Below are 20,175 nucleotides of genomic sequence, written 5' to 3' on the forward strand. Positions count from 1 at the left end.
CTTGTCATGTGACACACTGTGGGGTTGGCTACCTAGGGCCTGCAGACTAGAAGCCAATCAGAATGGAATATGATATGACAAATCTGACATGATAATGATCATGTATCCAGAGATATTAAGAAGATTTCTGAAGAAAACACAAAATGGCAGATAGATAATATAGTCTCTCATAAATGGGCCAGACTAGATTTATTGAGTTGTGACACACAAGTCCTGACACTTATTAAAATAAAAATGTGTCTAAATGATCTTTTTGGCTTTTCGTTCTACATGTCTTGGCATAACTGGTTTTCCTTATATTCAACACCTAAATGAAAAGGCAAAATCATTACTATAGATCTCATGTTTTAAGCAACTTTATTGAAGGGAAAACTAAAAACAGACAGAAGCACAAGTTGATTATCAACCTTTGCCTCAAAATGCCAGGGCTACAAGAAGACAGTGTTCAAGTGGGTGTATAACTAATAGATCTTCTACTAACTTCTAAATAATGAAAATAAATGATAGAAAGCGTTTGAGAGGGCACCAAATTTCCAACAACCTAGCCTTACAATCCACTTTATTTGCAGATAAAACAGATAATATAGCCTACCTTTTAATTAACATGCATAAAATACAACATTGAATTTCTTATACTGTATTTTCCTTAAACATTGATACATACTGTTGTGCTCCATTTCACACACACACACACACACACACACACACACACACACACACACTTTGTTGTGGATTAAAATACAAATGTTCTCTTTGCAGTATGGGTTTTCTAATACTATTAGAAGAGCCACACCAGTCCTTAGGACTCACATACCTACTCATACTAGAGTCAAGGGTATGAATCCAGCAGCATTCATAGCTTTAACAATTCTCAATTTTGTCTTAAACCGGTCACACAGTTGCGGGTCGATGACTGAGGGCTTATTTCCCAATAGAGATCCTTTTGATGCTGTTTGGCAATTACTGAATAATTATTTAAAGCTATGAAAACCCTGGGAAGCCTAGTCCAGGACATGTTCCACCAGGGCCTCCAACCAGGTACCTTTAGGCAGGGCTCCATGGAGCTGGCATACAGGCTATTGTTGAAGGGAGACGGGCAGGGTCAGCATCTCAGATGTGTTCAGACTCAGAGTAATGAGTGACATCATTAATTATGGGCTGAATGAACAAGTGTCAGTGCAGGCAAGCCAGGCCTTCTCTTACTGGTGCATAATCAAAACAGAGTTCACAACTGTGGCAATGGGCTCCTTAAACAAACAATTGTTGTACTTTCACCGATCCTGGCACGTGTCCAACCTAGAAAACACTATCTTCTTATGAGCACGCTGGGGAAAAGTTGGAGGAACAGGGATCAAATGTTCTAATTAACGAACCAAAAAGGTAAAGGGGGGGAAAAATGAACTGAGAATTTGAAGTTGGATCCAGCGAAATGTTTTCCCCCCCAAACACCAGCTTTTCTGAAGGATGTGGCATCACATTGCATATTTCTGTGTCCATTCTTTTGCTATTCTGCTGTATCTGTGAAAGAGAGGAAGACAAATATCAGCCAAGGCCTACACATTCACCACACAGAAACAAAACATTTTCTTCTTGTGGAAATAAATAAGCTATTGGATCATCTCACTATTATGCATCCACAAGACTAGTAACCTTGTTGCCAGTGTTCAGAATTTGCTGCAGTGCATGCCAACACCTTAGCACACTGAATTTATAGTGGATTGTGCACACAAGCTAAGCATTATCTCAAGTGTTAGCATATACTGTACACTGCAATCAACTAAGCATTCGATGCACTCCAATTGTTGCATATTGATATGTTTCTAAATGAACCTACTTAGCAAGAAATGTAGCCATTTACACAGACATTCATAGGAACATGTTCATTTAAATTGAAAGAGAAACAACATTTCATGCCAACAAAGCAAACAATGAACATTCATTTTTACCCATCAAACATTGATTAGTATATTCTCCCCTGTCAGACAGTAAGTAACCAAACAACCTTGATATCCAGAACCCCACACTGCAGCCATACAACATTTGGTGAACTAGAGCCAAGGCCCAAGACTTACACTTAATAGAATGCAGAGGGAGAGGCAGCCAGCAAATGCCTTTGGTTACACCAATGTGACCCGAGAATCACAAACACATCGACCACATCCATAACACTTAGCCAAGGTGCAACGCTAACTCTTGGCCTTACCCCTAAAGCATGGCATACTTCTCTGTCCACTCCCGAGCTAGTTTATTATACCTGATGGAGTGAAACTGGGTTATACACACTACCACACTAGGATTTATGAAATGTACATTGCAACCATTGTACATAACATATACAAGGGATAGTATACTGTAGCTTAATTTCTACTCATTTAAAAGTTCCTGAAATAAAACATACTGTATGTGTTAAATATATTATGCTACACCCACTGCTTTACATTGTTATTTCCTAGAAGAGAAAAAAGGTTATATAAATGTAATAATAATATGCTATATACACAGTACTTACTTCTGAGTATCTGTTTTATAGATTCGTGCAATCTCTGGCACTAGTGGGTCGTCTGGGTTTGGGTCACATAAGAGAGAGCAAATGGACAGAAGTACTGTGGGATGAAAAAGGAAAACTGATTACCTGTAGCTTTCCAACAAATGTTGATCAGTGTTAAATAATAATGATTCTAATGGAGTAATGGCATATTCAATGATGTACAATTTGAGTTGTATTCTCAAATGATGTTCTATTATGTATTACAATGTCAGCCATCGTCTTGCTATCCCATACCATGCGTGTTAGTATGCCACAAAGTCAATGTTTCAGCTGCGCCCAGGATATTAAGATTAAACTCCAGTCTCCAGCACATCCATTATATTTTGTGAACAAAGTGACAGAATATGTTAAATCTTCAGAAATCATACCATTTGAAATAGTAAGGGCTGGAGACCATTGTGATCTGAGTATATTTTGTGAACAAAGTGACAGAATATGTTAAATCTTCAGAAATCATACCCTTTGAAATAGTAAGAGCAGGAGACCATTGTGATCTGAGAATATCCAGACAGATACTGCCGTTACTGTTAATATTTGGGTGGTAGATTCTTGTCGTAAATGCAACCTGGGAAAAGAAGAAATAACAAGCCATTAAGATAAAGAATTAATATGCAAACCAGACTAGATAGGCACGATATGACAAAAAAATAAGTATTGTGGTTTTGTTAAATATTGACAGCAATCACAATTGTAGGTTTTGCATCATATCATGTCCACATAGTGACAATTTTATCTAATGAGTGAGTTTTCCAACTGAAATGATGTGTTTCCATATAAACAGTATACAACCAGTTATTACAACAACTAACATTGCAACAGAAAAATAGAAAATTCATTGTGCAGCCCTGAATTAGCCTAATGGACAATGACAGAGAGAGATAAAGCAGAAGGCTGGCTCATTAGCCACTTCTGGTATAATAGCATTAGAACAAACCCCAATAGATATTACATGGAGCAGCGCAAAGGGCCACAACCTCCTAGATTTCAAACCCCTGTGCCACTATCCATTATGCATGTTTATACAAAATATTAGAACCTAAATGGTACAGTGGCTTGCCAATGTAGTATTAAGATTCTGAGCATTCATTTTATGTAGTAGGTGACGTGTAGTACTTGTGCATCTGTTGAACACAGCTCACCTACAGTACAAGAGAGGGCGAGTGATATTCAGATCTGTATATAGTGCCTTTTTTACACTTGGTAGTTCTGTGTGATTCTGACTTTGCCAAAAAAGATATATTAATTGTGTACATTTTAGCTGTGATCAATCTTCTGTGTGGAATAGACTTACCTTGGGTGGTTTGAAAGGGTAGTCTGTTGGGAAATTAATCGTCAAGAAGAAGACACCTCCCTGGTACGGACTGTCATTCTGCAGGCGACAAAAGGTATCAAAACCTGTTAGACAACATCAGATCACATTGGCAATAATGAACGTTGTCTTATCAAACATACTTCTGTAATCTCATGATAAAATGTTATGCACCCCCGCAAGACAAACTGCACCATCACCCAGAGGCATTATACCATGTTCAATCACGCTCTCTGTCTGTAATGCAATTCAACAGTCTTTGTTGACTTGTCTTTCCATTATTGTCCATCTTATAAATCTTGTTTTTTTCTTCTGCACATATTAATAACCTGAAACTCATGCTAATGTGCTTGTTTGTTTTTTTATCACTGTGATCAACAACATGAAGAGCGTATACGTACAGGTCCCATGATTGTGGCTTGCCACTGAAACACTGAAAGAGAATAGAGGAGATAAGAGTTTATGATTAGTTATCTTAAGTCGAACCCACATCTTTTATGTAGGTAACATAAAACATAACATCTGACAGGAACATGACATCACAGATACAAAGTCATTAACGAGGCTGAAAAACACTGCTCTGGGAACATATCTGACATCATTTCCCTTTCTCCTGCTCCATGTTCTCAGTAACATGTCTGTTTTGCAGCTATGGCCGTCAGGGCAATTTTTTATTTTCATTTCATTTCTTCTCTCTGTTTCTAGTTTGCTTCTAGCCTTACTTTGATCTAAAACTATCTTTTCCATTTGGATACTTTATCATAATAAAATAAATACATTTATTCACTGGACCTGGAATGTATTTTGCTTATAGAACTAAGCTGCCTAATGATTCTTCTTCCATGTACTTTCATGTACAGTATATTTGTCAAGTTGTTTCAGTCATATGCAGGACTGAAAGAACTTGACAGCTTATTTTAAAGTTTTCAATGATTTTCAAAAGCTTAAATACGTGTTATGAATTGTTATGAAATGGTGCATTTATATAGCGCTTTTATCCAAAGCGCTTTACATTGATTGATTGTATATACAGTCTCAATACCCAGCTCTAGTTCTGTGCGTCATATTTGAACTTAAATTGTGAGACACCTACTGTCCTCGCCCACGGGGCCTGCAGAGCACTGGGCTGGAGGGTCACGGGCCAGGTCGTTAAGCTCCTAAAATAATAATAATAATGAAAGAAGAACAATCATGGACAGAGCTTGAGACAATGTACTTTTAACAGACAAAACAATAAGACATAATCTAATGAGGTAAATAAACACCATAACAAAAGACAACATCATCATGACACATGTGTGTCATGTAGGGGAGTCACGATTATGAATGAAAAGAAAAAAATATGACAATATTGCACTATGCACGCTTAAGAAATTACAAACTAGTTTGCGATAGCCCCCGCTCCTTAGTTCTCAATCTTCTGATGGGTCTATATAGAACATCTCTTGTAAAGGCAGTACTTGACAATCTCAAGACCGTGACAAAAAGCAAGCCGATGTTGCCGGGGGTCCAGTATTTTAGTCCCTGCATTTTGAGAAAACATGGGCACTCTCAGAGATGATGGAGGAATTGAAATGAAAAATCCTCCTATCGTCAAGTAACGGCTTGCCTAGTTTGTTAGATTAACAATATGCAATGACAATGTCCACTATCTATGCTGAAAGTACCAAATCTAAAGTTAAATCTGATTGTGGATTTGGAGAATCGTGACACCCCTGCTGTGATGTGACTGTCAAAGATAACACAAAGGAGTCCTGGACTAGTTAAGATTATGGTCCCAGTCATTCCTTCAGAATCAGATGCTGACATGCAGCCTTGTAGTAGAGAGAAACACAAGAAGATACACCAGAGAGTGAGGGATGCTACTGTAGAAACACATACACACAGTTTCATTTATTTCAATGCTCTATTGCTTGTTTTATCATATGCCCTCCCACTTATGTACTGTACAGCTCTTTGAGCTGCATTTCTATGTATGAAAAGCTAAACAAATAAAGTTCATAATCATTATTTATGTTATGCATCTGCTCAGGGGCAAGGGGCTGACTAGTTATCTTGAAAAAGGACTGATAGCAAGATGAGACTCGTCTCGAACGGCAACTACTACTATCTCTGCAGATATTTTTAGGTCTACAGCTATTTTAGAGAGAGGTGGGGGCCAACACCCAGCCCTGGGCCTCCCTGTCACTCAGTATTACATATTCATTTTATGGATTTTTCCTCTGGAAGGTTCAAGCTAGCAAGGGGGGCATAATGTAAGCTGTTGCTTTGCAACCTATTTCCAGTACTGTCAAGTGTCAACACAGCCTGATGTGAACAGGGCCAGAGCAGAGGAATTGTATCATTAAAGACTGCTCACATTTAGCAAGGCAGTCATGACTTCCAGTAACTTTTAACTAGAGTGATTAATATGAGAGCTTATTGTCACAGGTTAATGGCAGCCAGATCACGTCTGTGTGGTTTTCAAGTAGAAGTATTGTCAGTGCCAAGCGGCTGGCGGCTGGCTGCGGCTTTGTTTGCATGCAAAAGGTATTATAAAGATTGAGCAATTGTCAGGTGTCCTCTTCCTGTTCAAAGCGTCTGTGGTGTCTTCAGCAAACAAGTTATCAGTAATGGAAAGTAACTAAGTGCATTTACTCACGTACTGTACTTAAGAAAAATGAAGTATTTTTACATTCTTCAGTATTTCCAATTTTCAATACTTTTACTTCTACTCCACTACACCTGGAGGCAAATATTGTACGTTTTACTCCACTACAATTATTCAACAGCTTTAGGTAGTTACTGCAGATTTATATGATTATCACAAAACATACATTAACCACTTCAGCCCTATCCACAAGTGTCCTAGGGCATGGTGGGCATCACTTCCTGTCGATTTGATCAGGTATCGATGCCCACCATGCCCTAGGAAACTTGGGGATATATATTTCGGCCATTTGAAAATCACCGATCTACAAACTCACCATGCCTCGCGATGTGACGCATTGTGAGCTTGTAGATCTGCTATTTTCAAAAGATTTGTTTACATTTTGAACTTGTGAAATGGGACATTCTACACAACGAGTACTTTTAATTGTGGTACTTTAAGTATATTTTGATGCAAATACTTTTACTCAGGCACATTTTGAATAAAGGACTTTCACTAGTAACAGAGTATTTCTACATTGCAGTATCGATACTTTTACTTAGGTAAAACATGTGAGTACTTCTTCCAGCACTGCAAGTTATGTAATTAGCTGAATAGCTTGTGGGAAAAACGCCGGTGGCTAAATGTGTCCTCCATCCCTGTGTGACAGTCAGTCGGTGATTACTATTAGCTTTAAACGTTGCCTTAATAAAGACCATCAAACACTTCTGAGACAACAAGACCACATGTTTACACATGTCATGACAAGTGATAAACAGACTATGAGCATGTAATGTCACACAGCTGTGTAAGCCAGAAGTACTACATGGGAGGCTAGCTCGGGGCTATAGGTTCAAGTTGACCAAGGGTTCGTCCGTGACGTCAGAACTAGCGGAAATGCTCCATACTCATGGACCAGTGTTGCCAGATTCCACGAGAGAAATAAGCAACCAGGTCTATGAAAACAAGCCCCAAAGAATAAACTAGGACACTATTATGAGCACTTTAAACCTGTACAGCGTATATTGAAAATAGCCGATCAACAAGCTCGCCGAACTCCAAGCTCACTTCGCGTCGGATCTTTTTTCCCCGAAAAAAAATCTTGAAATAAAATAAAACAAAACATTTTCAGATGAGGGTTAGGGACAAATAAATATTCATTTGTGGGTCCATTATATGAGAATACTAGAGTACTGCTGCTTAAAATAATTACGAAATTGTGAAGCAAGCCCAAATAAGCAAGTACACGTTAGAAACAAGCCCAAAAAACCGCAACCACCAATATTTACAAGCGACTTTACCAACAAAACAAGCCCAAAGTCGCTTATAATAAGCGGACATGGCAACCCTGTCATGGAGTCTTGGATTGTGCCTGTCACTTAAGACTAGTTGCACAATTATTTTCAACCAGAGTAAAACGACGTACTTTGTGGAGCATCGACGCCCTTTTCAGTATAACGTACCATTATTTTAGTCACACTAACAGGCTACATGTTTGTGACGTCACTTCAGTATCCCTGTATCTTCATTCTAGGGCTGCTAACCCTAGGCTAAAAGGTCCTACCTTGTGGATCCTTTTCAGCGCCATCCTCCTCGCTCGATGTTCTCTCTGGTGGTGTGAATGTTTTCAGGTCCACGCGATGACCGGGATATGCCAGGGTTGTTGGCCAAATGTCACCTTACGTTAGTGTCAGGATGACGGGGCCTTTTACTTCTCAAGCTAGCAAAGCTAAACTACGTATGAGCCGAGTTGCTACCTTGCGCTACCTGTTTTTTTGATCTCACTCACATTTGCCACAAATGTTATCAAGTTGCTTTGAGGAGCTTTTACTACTTCCTCTGTGTCGTCACGTGTAATGCTCGTCGTTTGTAAAAGTCGACAGCGCTTTAAGGTGAGCGCGTTATCCCTTGAAAGTTACAGACAACAAAAGGTTCGCTCCTTCTTTTGGTTTCTTCCCGATACTGTCAGTGTGCTAACTGCTAACGTGCAGAGTTGCCAGGTTTTGAGAGAGAAATAAGCAACCGGGTCTATGAAAACAACCCCAAAAGAAGCGAGCCCTTCGCCCTTTAAATATTTGAAAATAGCGATCTACGCGATGCGGCGCGTTGTGAGCTTGTAGAACTGCTATTTTCAACATTTAAAAAAATAATATTTATTAACAACACAAAGTATGGGGGGTCCCTGGCATGACATATTGAGATTGACGGACACATATATATTAATTTGGGAATTGGGATTTGAGAAACACTGGTTTAACAACATTAGGAAGCAAGACCAAATAAAGCAACTACACTTTAGTACTTTTGGTATAGAAACAAGCCCCAAAAAACGCAACCCGTCTATGAAATGAATACCAACCTCAACGGAAACAAGTCCGCAAGGTTTTTTTTGGATGGACCTTTTAGACAAAAGTATTATAAATGTAACTGTGATGTTTTACATTCTTTTTGCCTAATACAAATTTCAATCAATCAATCAAAAAACCCGCAACAAGCAACTTTACAAAAAAACAAGCCGAAAGTCGCTTATAATAAGCGGACATGGCAACCCTGGCTAACGGGCTAGATGTTACCTACACGTACTGTGGAACCTAGATCCCATAGCCCGGGAGCATTGACACACTGGCGCTGTGATTGGCTTGTTGTGTTAGGCAGAGGAACAAGAGAGGAACTACTGGGTTAATCTGTAAAGAGTTTTTAGAGATTGTTGAATAGAAACTGTGGAATGTAGACTTTCTTTGGGCAGGAAAGGTTGCCATTAGTCAGCAATCTGTTAAAACCACTTAAACCTGATTTATACAAGCTCACAACGTGCCACTGTCAGTGAGTTTGTAGATCTATTTTTGAAAATTGTATAACAAAAACAGACAAGAGTGTGGGTGCATACCTAAACAAACTGGTCGATCACGTTGCGAGTGTCTACTACAGTCTTGTAAAAGTGACAGAAGGATTGTGATGTAGATTAGACTAGTTACCAGCATGCTATGGTTACAAGAAAAACACAGACTTGTCATTCTTCTTTCAACCATCTTGGCCTATGATTATAACAAAACAAATGTCATATATATTGTTTTAATTAATACATTTGACCATAATTGTCAGCAAATTTCCGAGGACAATCACCACTCATGGTTTAATTTATATTGGACTACAGTAGAAAAGTAGTTTTTTTTAAAGGGTCACAATAGTGAATTAATACTGAAAAACAGAGCCTGTAGATACAAACCATTGCTTCAGGACCTACAAAGTCAACTGCTCAAGTTTTTTTCCATTTTGTCCCACAAAACTGTAAAAACATGAAAACATTTTTAAATTAATGAAATCCAATGGTCATTTTAAACATGTAAACATGTTTTATCCTAACTTGTGAGAGTTTGTTAAATTTATGTTACATTTATTTACAATTTCTGTATAGTGAAATTATCACTTTGACCCTGAACCATTATGCCTGTGAATTCAAGCTCAGACAGACATTTTTTATCAGCACATTCATTAGTCTGTCAGTAAAATAACACCATTTTCCCATATTGGCCCATGGTGTGAAGGCAAACATGTTTCTGTCCACTAAAAAAAGATTGTTCCCTTCATCTTAATGAATTGAATACACAGGACTACAATGGAAACAAGCCCCTAGGGCTTTTTATGTTATCCTTTTAACACTCTTTGTAAACCGTACCTCTGTACAATCTGCAAACTGTTAATAAAGTATCTAATCAATCAATTCACACCCAAGGCACTGATTCATGGCACTCACTACTCCACTGTGTTTGTGAAAGAGGAGGTAGTATCCACTAGTGGCCAGGAAATATGTGCGATTGATTTGGCCTCTTTGAGTCTATCATGTCTGAGTCTGTACGGTCTCTTTTCGGACACTCAATATCAGCACTGTCCGTGTTGCCAAATACATATTTATATAACATGTTCATTGCTTCCTTTGATGCTAGATGTTTGCCCAGCAGTGTTCATATGCCATGAGACGGCCTCAGGGACTTGGTCGGTCTGTGCCGTTTCCATCCATTGAACAGTACCGTTTAGTGATACAGGTTCTTCTGGCAGTCCATTGCTGTTGAAGATGATGTAGCTTCCTTGTGCTGTGAAGAGTTTGTCAGTGGTCATCTTTGCTGGCGGCTATGCCATTGTAGATGACTATAAAGCCCGACTTTTGAATCACATATCCTGCCACAGTTGGGACATGTGAGGCCTGGATCAGGAGGCTGAGATGTTGCTGGATCAGCATTATACAGTGATACCAGTGATGCAGGTATCATATTGTTCTGACCAGCTGTCTGGTCAGAACTTTGTGCCCTGCTGTGAATTACATGAGTCTTCTGGGCTTCCTCAAGCAGTGGCGCATCAGGGCCATTTAAACAAAGGGCATCATTTTTTTCCAAGTCATATGAGTTATTTGATTCATTGCTGTTGATAAGGTCACCTTTGGCTATAATGGGTGCAGGGGTTTCCTCACAGCTCTCACCATAACTGCCATTATTTTGAGGTATCACAACAGAGTTAGCAGCAGTGGGGCCTTCAAGCGGAGTGCAAGGTCCAGCTCTCTCAGCATCAGACATGCTCTCCACATTGTCCTGGTTTACAGTGTCCGCAGAGTACAATGGGAAAGACAAACCTTTCATTTCGGAATCCACAGCTCCAGAACACAGCTCGTCTTCTGCCTGCAGTGTCTCTCTGCTTTCCTCCTCACTCGGGCTATGCGTTTCAACAGGAGAAATGTGATCCCATGGCCTGTGAGAACTAGGACTGCTCCCTGAAGGGCAGTTGAATACTGGGCTAGTGAAGCCGACAAAGTCTCCACTGGAGCTGAAACGGAGGCCCTGGACAGCCTTCCGACACGGGCTGTCCGGACAGTCACCGTCGGCTATACCATTACCACAGGCTCCCTCCTGAGACCTAAGTGTCCTCTCCTGCTCCTCTGTGGGTTCAGGAGCTGCTTGGTTACTTGGGGCCTCCTGTGAGGCAACGTTCCCTGTGGAGAGATCTCTCTGCTCTGCAGCGAGATCTGCCCCTGTCCCCTGTCGATCTCTTTGAAGTGGTGTTGCTGCTTGAGTGTCGTCTGCCCCCTCATTCTGCTTGGTCAATGTTGGTCGGACCGACTGGTGGCACATTGGGCAGGTCTCCTGAACATACAGCCACTTGCGGAGGCAGTTGCCATGGAAAAAATGTCCGCAGTATGTGATCACAGCAGAGTTCATTTCCTGTGGAAATTAGATATTTTTGAATGAATAAAAAAAGACAACAAATACAACAATAATTATTATTAATAATTAATAATGTTAATATCTTTCCACCTGGAAACAGATGGAACAGACATCATTGTGTTGCTGCAGCTGCAGAGGTGTGGCTAGTGGCAGGTTGTTGATTTTCTTGGCCGCTTCCTGTCTCAGCAGAAAGCTCTTCCAGCCTGTCTGCGCCCTAAGCCACACGTTGAAGTAGGAGTGGACGATGATGACGGAGGCACCCATCCAGCTCCACTCCCCGAAGAGGGACTCCCATGTTCCGTATGCCACCACGCAAAGGGCCACCATGAACTCCAGCACTCTGCTGATGGCATTCACCCAGTAGATCACCTCGTCCAGGCTGTCGATGGGGTCGGTGCGGAAGAGCTCCACCATGAAGAGGGAATAGATCAACATGGTGCCTGTAACCTGAGGAATCGAATAGAAAAAGAAACAATTTATTGGATAGTTCTACAATATTTGTCTAGATAGAGGGAGTGAGTGTGAATCTTTATGCAAAGCAGGTAGCCTAGTGGCCATTGACTGTTATATAGCCTACACAGCAGGTAACACATTACCAACCTAATCGCGAGACAGTGCTCAGTATGGTAAAAGCAACCAATATGTTGCATTGTGTGTGTACACTGTACACAACAGGGGCAGACATATTGAAAAGTGCAGGGAATCTTGTGTGACACCTCCATTCCGGCGCCACTGTGATGGGTGATGCTTTTATCTTCAGAATATAAACGTATGCTATCATTTGATCTCACTAAGAATGTACTAGAATACACTGTACAACGCACTGACTTTTCTATGGAAATAACGATACCATGGGAACAATGCACGAAAACAACTTTTTTTTTTGTGATTCTGACTAAGCCCGACAGCCATTGTACATTTTCTGTCCCTTGAGATATTCAGGAGCACAGGTAATAATAATAATAACAACAGCTACGGCTCTTTATAGATGTGTAATAACCAGTTGACCACCTGTCTTTCAATAACACCTTCCAAGGAGCCTTACAACTTTGCTTCCTATGAACTGGATATGCAGCTGAGAGGCAGTCACAGTAATTTAGTCATTTACATGCAAATTGAATATGCAATGAGGAGTTTATGTATAGAACACAAGTAGAGAAAAGCTACAGAAAAGACAAAATAAGGTTTCCTTTTCTTAAAATGCTGAATGAGTCTTGTAACTCTCTTACCTGAAGAGAAGTGAGCATGAAACTGGACACCAGTATAAGCAGCCAAAAGTCCATGTGGAAGAACTGGCCAATTTTATAAGCCATGAATCCTGGGAACACCAGCAGGAGCACACACATGCTGAGGCCACGGAAGTGTTTCCACAGGCTCCTAAAGCAAATGCATTACAAACATTGTGAACATTGTTGAGTATATGTATTCTGTACATACTGTATATAGTAGACATTATAGTGTTGGTAGCAGAGGTTAAGGACTTTCATTCAAACAAATTACATTACATTTTTAAGGATGTTTGGTAACTGAACCCCTTGATTAATAAAACAAATATCATTATAGAAATTATAATTATTATATGCAGGTTGTTGTATTTTGTGAATACAATAATAACAATGGATACATTTTTTTTAAATAAACTCTCTACGTTACCTATTGCGGGATGCACCCAGTGCTAGAATGACTGGGTCCGTGATTTCAATCATGGACTGCAGAGTGGAAGTGGCCACGATGAAGAGGATGACGCTGAGGAGGAAGGTGCGCTGTAGGGCTTGCATATCTAGTAGACCCGTCTGAAGTGCCAGTAGGAGCAACGTGACACCCTCGGTCACACCTCTGATGAGAGACACAAACAAATGAAACAAAATTAATGAATGAAATGAAAAGAAACAAATGAAACAAAAGAAAAACAAATGTATGATACAAATGAAACAAAAGAAACGAATGACCACAAAATCTATTTGCTCGTCCTTCCTTGTACGGCTGCAGTCTTGTCGGCAGAGAAAAACACAGATACATTGAATGTCAACATTTCTGAAACAAAAATACGTTTCATATCAACATTTAGAAACACCTTGTTTACGGCCAGTCCTCGTTTACGGCCAGAAGTGGTTCTGCTTTATGATGTCATGCATGTAGCCGAACTTGAATACTTTTGAGGGGGACATACATACGTGTACATAAAAACAAAAACATACATACATACATACAGTACAGTACATACATACATAACACTGCTCTAGATGCCTGGGCTTTCAGTCACTCTAGAGTTGTTTCATGCATAGTGCCCACCACCCTGGAGACAGGGGTTCGAATCCTCCACGGTGCCTCAGGCTTGGCCTGGTGTTCGTGTACTCGTGTGGAGGACGATCTCTGTCACTATCATGTGCATCGGAGGAGACACGTGGTTGTCAACACCCTCTCCACGACCAAACAGTAGGGGCTGGGGGGGTTTGACATAATGACTACATTTGGAGATTATGATTAGGGGGGGAAAAGGTGTTTCTGCAGAGTTACGGTTCTCACATCCAAGATATGCACCAGTACACTCATTACATTGCCATGGTCCAAATAAAACACTGCCCGGTTGACCTGTGTTGCTTGTTTTCCCCCTCTCTTTCTGCCCTCAGCTTACTGTCTCCCTACACGTTCCTGTGCAAATTAAGCAAAAAACTGAAAAAGCAGCACAAATTTCAGACTCACCTGTGCATGACGTTTTCATTCTGAACAGCTGCATAACCCCCCAAGTAGAACTTGCATAGGTTAAGCAGCCCAAGAGCTAGGTATGATACCACAAACGTCAGGCCCAGCAGGGAGTAGGGAGTAGAACAACACTCAGAGACACTGTGGAGGGAAGGACAGCGGGTGTGCAGGGACGCAAAGGAAAAAACATCAATAACGTACACACACTAATTTATTCATGTCCATATCGATATTAGAATAAACGGGGGACATCCTACTATAATTCTAGTAACCTCTGTCCGTTTGTAGTGGTGAGTGAGTGAGTAGGTGAAGCTACCCGGTTCTCCTCAGTGGCTGGACCAATTGCTCTGATTTTGCACACAGCCATCGACCATTACCATCTGAACTTAACTGTGAAGCCCGTTTTTCAATTTCATCAAATCTCAGCTTCTTATTAGCGCTTTTGTGTCAAAGAATGTCGCCATGGTTACGGGGCTGCCCAGCTATGGGACGAAATGCCTCCCGGGTTGCCAGATCATGTGCGCATATCCCCCCACGGATGCGTCGACCGGGTATGGTCTAGTTAGTAAACAAAAATTCAGACACCAGGAACTGCATGACACGTGACTGCATTGATCATGCATAATGCAGTCAGGTGTCAAAGTCGTTCCCTTCCTTCTCTGATAGTAATAATGTTAATTTCGTTGTCATATTGCTTATTACTAATGCAATACCAGATGTATTTAGCGTTGTCGGTAAGTAAACGCGACATTGTCGACACAGCTGGTGTAAGCTGTTTTTAATTTGCCAGGACATCTAATAATTACGTACTTTATACCGGATGGTTCAGTTGGTCCACATGAAATCAAACAGGTTTAATCTTGTACACCGGACAGAAATCGACCTAACTAATTAAGTAGCGACATTTCTGGCACCTGTTGACCTACAAAACTGTTTAATAAAATAGGTTTAAACTTCACAAGATACCTTTATTCCTGTTTCCAAACATGTATTGTGCTAAGAAATTAAGAAAGAAATGACCAATGTGTATGTAACAGCATTAAGCAGATGGAGATAAGAGCCTATTTCACCCACGTAATAATGCGGCCAATGCTAGATACCAAAACCTGAACACGGTAATCTCGCGACGCGTTGTCAGCACAATAACCCCGGCAATGCTGAACAAGCTGATTTCTGCTGATGTTTTATATATTGCAAAGTAAAAGGAAAAGTTTTTTTTACCATCCCAAATGTCAGGGGGGAATTACATTTTCCAGCCTTTGTCTTAAAAATAAATAAATAAACGGTCAAATGCAACTCCTGATGCACAGCGCACATACAGATCTTCTTAAAATACCTTGTAAGCACAATGAAGATAATTCCCTGATGACCTGCTGAGGCGTTGCTAGACATGGTGTCTGAGCCCAGCTGGACCACGAATAGAACAAACCAGAAAACACTGAACAGAACTGGGACAGCAAACTGGTTCCACAGAGAGATGGCCACAGCCAGGAGCCTGTACAGCTCAATCACCTGATAAAATAGAAGCCAGAGACATGTTGATTACAGCTAATATTATCTCTGATAAGCAATTGTATTGTGTTTTTATGTCCCCCAAACTACATCTGAGAAAGACAAAATCAACATCATCTTCCGTGGAATATGAAACAAAGAAAAAAGAAAAGATCTGCACCAGATAAGTACTGTTGACCTTGATGGTGCTAAGTACTAAACAATACTTGCACTTCAACTAAGCATGACTTTTTTGCATGGTGATTTATAAAATATTTGAAAGATAGTCAATGCGTAGTCTCGCATGGCCAGACTGTTGCCCCCCACAACTTTCAATTGCTTCCGGTCATACAGTCTGGAAGCTCTGAAAATAATCAAGCGATAAAGCGGATGTGAAGCCTCCTCCCCACTTCCGTTTCGTCTTTACAGTCGGGCAAATTTATCAGAATATAAATCAAAATCATCTAAGCATATACAGCTTGCTGCTTAGCAGAAATGGAAATTGAAAAAATGAATGCAAAGATATTTTAAGATATTTTCGTGAACGGAAATGACGAACAGATGACAGCTTCCTCTCTCGGATTACGGGAGTTGTAGTTCCAGACTCTATATAGCATTCGGAGATTGTGGAATAGTTGTCTGGCTACGCGAGACAAATGCTTATATCTATTGAGAAATGGTAATCAAACATAAAAGAGATGGGAAGAAGCATTTGACAATTAGAGTACAATCAATTACCTCCAACTGAAGCATCTCTGAGTAGGCGGCCCTGGCAAGGCGATATGGCACAAAGAGATTTGAGAGGAGGAATATTACTATTCCAACTCCAGTAAGACCCATGGAGAAGGAGTTGACAGTTAGCAGCGTGGCATGGGGTGATGCACACAGCCGGGCCAGCAGGGGCAGCATGTGGGCAGAAAACAGCCACACCTTTCTGGTCTTCAATAGAAAGGCACACAAAGTGCTGAGAATAATCTGACCTAGATGAAAACAAGGCACAAGGCAGATTAACAGAGCCGTAAGCCTTTTTAACGTGTTGAAAGTTGATATGTACAAATTAAATTCACACTGACAATAATATTCAATTAATGAATTCATGTAGTACTCATCTGAAATGGGTTTTACAAAACATAAAAAGGTAATAGTAGCTAAGACAAATTTAAATTTAAAAGGACCATTTGCAAATAGACTCAATACTACAAATGTGACATTGGGACTCACTTGTCAGTGCAGAGACAAATCGGTTGAAAGCCAGAGAATCCAGGTACAAAGCTCCTTCATAACCGTACATCACCTCCTCACGCACGTAATCCCTGTCAATGACATGAACACGACAAACATGCTGGCCGTGAGGTTGTGCAATGCTTCTAAAAATCAGTGTAAACAAGTGAACTGTGAACAAGGGCTTTGATTCAAAACACTATCACACAAAGATCAGCAGGCTACAGGATATTAAATACAGAGAGAGAGGCATTCAGTGTGTGCAGCCCAGCATCGTCATATAATGTGAGAAAACCGATTCTGTCTGTGCAGTATGTTTGCGAAATGTACTGTAGTAAAAGTACTAGTAGTAGTAGTAGTAGTAGTAGGGCACCGTACTTGGAAATCTGATGTCCCACATATAGGAGAAGGGCAGCAAGGATGTGGAGGTAGAGTGTCACAATGTGTCTCAGTGGCAGAACCAACACTACAACATTTATGAGGTGACCTGGAAGAGAAACAAGGATGTTCATGTTATGTTGCTTTTTTGTTGTTGTTTTTTACTTCACCTTTGAAGATAAGAGGGAGTGTCAACTGGAGGATAGATACACATGGATAAATGTTAACAAAATATAAAATAAATAGGATATAGCATGTGATGTACAGTATGTACTCTACAACACACTATATTTCAATCTGAACATTTTTATCTAGTTAGGAAACCAACTATTTTAGGTTTGTTTTTTAGCTTCTGCTGATGTTAGTCATGTTGGCTTTCTTATTTGGTTGAGTCAAAAGTCAGCAGACTATTAATAGCGTTGTAATTATATATCAACTAAGAGAGATTGGTTATACTAATATGATCAAGCAATACAGCTGTGTAAGTGATAAAGGTGAATTATACATACCCAGATAATACATGTTCCAAATTACATATTTGTACTTGAAAAGCATGTCTTCATTTTTGGCTTTGAGGTGTTCTGTTAAGCCATCAATGTCACATTTATACAATAAGTCCAGCACTAATATGCTTGGAACCCTAAGGGCAATATTGGCAAACTCTTCTAGGCGAGGCATCTTGAGATCCACTGTTTGGAGAGGAGAAAGCTTGTGTCACATGCTGAGCTCAGTGGATGTTGTCACTGTGCCATGGAGAGTTTACAAGCATCATGACTGCCTCGTCCTCTAGTCATCTGCAAAATACAAGGGATTGTCACTGATGGATACAGGATGATGGGTACTTGAGAAGTCTGGGAACCTCAAAGTGAAATTGACCATTTTCTTTCCAAAATGTTAAATAGTAAAGAATAAAAGTATGCTTTGGAAAATAGTCTTAAATGTGATGTATACATGATTTGAACATGCACGGTACATCATTATCAGACCTAAATTTACCCTTCATCATAAACAAAATTGTTTATGCCATAATGATCAGATTTTGTGGCAATATGTTGCAATTGTTGAAATATTTAGGCCTTAAATGTAAAATGTTCAAGCATGTTCAAATCATGTAAACTTGACCGTATTTCAGACCATTCTCCAAAACATACATCCTTTATTTTTTTTCATTAAGGAAAAAACATTGCCAATTTAACATTGAGGTGCCCACCCAGACTTCTCAGGTGCCCACTCTTCTGGGATTACTGTCACTTGTCATTGAAAGGCAAGGCACTCTTTACTAGTTGTTCTACTGTGCTTCCTAAACACTACACTGATTGCTTTCCGCTACCAGCTGATTCAACATTGTCAAATGTATCTCATTCAATAAATGGAAGAAAGCTGTGTGGCTTTCTTACAGGAGGAGTCGTCTTAATGCTCCATTACTCTCCTCTTATCAAGTTGCAACCAGGCCATGATGTTAACTCAATTTGTATCTGGTTTTGAGACTTCCAGTGGTGGAAAAAGTACTCACATTTTTTACTTAAGTAAAAGTATCAACACTGCAATGTAGAAATACTCTGTTATATGCGGCTATTTTCAAATGGCCGAAATGTATAGGGCTGGAGTGATTCGTGTATGTAGTGAAGATGTAACTAGTAACTAAAGTTTTCAAATAATTGTAATGGAGTAAAAGTTCAATATTTGCCTCTGAGATGTAGTGGAGTAGAAGTAAAAAGGTACAGGAAATTGGAAATACTCCAGTAAAGTAAAAAAATACCTCAAAAGTCAAAACTGTACTTAAGTACAGTACTTTAGTAAATGTACTTAATTACTTTACACCACTGGAGACTTCCTTGTTTTTTTAAGAGGTGCAATTGACTGCACATATATCATGGCTATAGCAATGCACACATAGCCACTATAACGATAAAGCAAGTCATTGTGGTGTGCACAAATAAAACAGCCAAGAGATATTCGTGTACCTACTTTGCGAAGCATCTCGCATCTTAGTCGGACTGACAGCCATTTGATAACGAGGTGCCGCTGGTTAGGTCGCACAATGGCAACATTTTGTCATGTTACACGCAAACTGTTTGGAAATGTGCGCATGCCGACATTCTGCGATAGAACGAAATGAAGACTACATAAACTTAGAGTAAATAAACAAGATATTAAATGACATAAAGCAGTTGACACACGCAATGTTGTGATTCCAGCAGTCGCTTGCGTGGCTATTTCCTGTGTGTAATACACGTCATGTCAACCATACACAAACGATTTCAAAATAAAGGTTGTTCACACGTCAAAATAAAAGCTTATGAAATCTATGATTAAATTATAATATCTACTTCACTTCCTGAAATGTGACACAGGACATATTATTCTTCATCGTTGTTGTAATTTCGATCCTACATCAAACACAGAGATGGCCATCTTATGGTCTTTCAAAAAAGCTGCAGAGGCAAGGCTGGCAAGCTAGCTGTGTGGCATCAAAGACTGCACTGCACAGAAGGTTTCCATAACACTAGAGGCAGGCAGTTGGGACCAAATCACACGTGGAAACAGCATTTGAAGGAATTGGGGGAATTCTCTTTTTTTTAGCACTGTTAAAACTTTCCATTTTGGTGACTTCTGCAGTGAGACTATCCTAATAGACCAGCCAGCAAAATGTTGCACTGTATGCTTGTATGCACCATAATTG

The 20,175-nt window shown here is 40.0% G+C and overlaps 2 protein-coding genes across 3 annotated transcripts; both read right to left on the bottom strand.

The window, feature by feature from the left end:
• Positions 1 to 340: 340 nt before the first annotated feature.
• Positions 341 to 8,472, bottom strand: LOC311035668 (ubiquitin-conjugating enzyme E2 D2-like). Of its 2 annotated transcripts, XM_084044018.1 has the most exons (8): positions 8,051 to 8,472; positions 4,951 to 5,014; positions 4,259 to 4,290; positions 3,840 to 3,917; positions 3,008 to 3,113; positions 2,510 to 2,603; positions 2,204 to 2,254; positions 341 to 1,518 (listed from the first exon to the last, which is right to left on the bottom strand). In XM_084044018.1, exons 1-7 carry the CDS (start codon positions 8,072 to 8,074, stop codon positions 2,206 to 2,208), a joined length of 447 nt encoding a protein of 148 aa, XP_083900144.1. In that variant the 5' UTR covers positions 8,075 to 8,472; the 3' UTR covers positions 341 to 1,518; positions 2,204 to 2,205. The 2 variants fall into 2 exon arrangements, with proteins under 2 accessions (XP_083900144.1, XP_083900145.1); XM_084044019.1 differs by lacking the exon at positions 2,204 to 2,254.
• A 1,072-nt stretch (positions 8,473 to 9,544) lies between these two features.
• LOC311035645 (RING finger protein 145) lies at positions 9,545 to 19,704 on the bottom strand. Its single transcript, XM_084043966.1, has 11 exons — positions 19,461 to 19,704; positions 18,002 to 18,286; positions 17,493 to 17,601; positions 17,115 to 17,206; positions 16,632 to 16,873; positions 15,739 to 15,914; positions 14,403 to 14,543; positions 13,353 to 13,535; positions 12,929 to 13,076; positions 11,790 to 12,146; positions 9,545 to 11,696 (listed from the first exon to the last, which is right to left on the bottom strand). Exons 2-11 carry the CDS (start codon positions 18,168 to 18,170, stop codon positions 10,599 to 10,601), a joined length of 2,715 nt encoding a protein of 904 aa, XP_083900092.1. The 5' UTR covers positions 18,171 to 18,286; positions 19,461 to 19,704; the 3' UTR covers positions 9,545 to 10,598.
• Between the last annotated feature and the right edge of the window lie 471 nt (positions 19,705 to 20,175).

Source organism: Gymnoscopelus microlampas, assembly GCF_963454915.1.
Source record: "Gymnoscopelus microlampas genome assembly, chromosome: 20".
NCBI classification, from domain to species: domain Eukaryota; kingdom Metazoa; phylum Chordata; class Actinopteri; order Myctophiformes; family Myctophidae; genus Gymnoscopelus; species Gymnoscopelus microlampas.

Bases quoted from the DNA above. Each gene is read 5' to 3' on its own strand.
- LOC311035668 (XM_084044018.1), bottom strand. From the start codon at position 8,074: ATGGCGCTGAAAAGGATCCACAAG. The intron at 5,015-8,050 runs GTAGGACCTTTT...TTATTATTTTAG, and splicing joins CGCTGAAAAGGATCCACAAG to GAGCTTAACGACCTGGCCCG. The intron at 2,604-3,007 runs GTATGATTTCTG...TTCATCCCACAG, and splicing joins TGCTCTTACTATTTCAAAGG to TACTTCTGTCCATTTGCTCT.
- LOC311035645 (XM_084043966.1), bottom strand. From the start codon at position 18,170: ATGCCTCGCCTAGAAGAGTTTGCCAATATTGCCCTTAGGGTTCCAAGC. The intron at 16,874-17,114 runs GTGAGTCCCAAT...GTTTTCATCTAG, and splicing joins ATTTGTCTCTGCACTGACAA to GTCAGATTATTCTCAGCACT. The intron at 15,915-16,631 runs GTAATTGATTGT...CTATTTTATCAG, and splicing joins CAGAGATGCTTCAGTTGGAG to GTGATTGAGCTGTACAGGCT.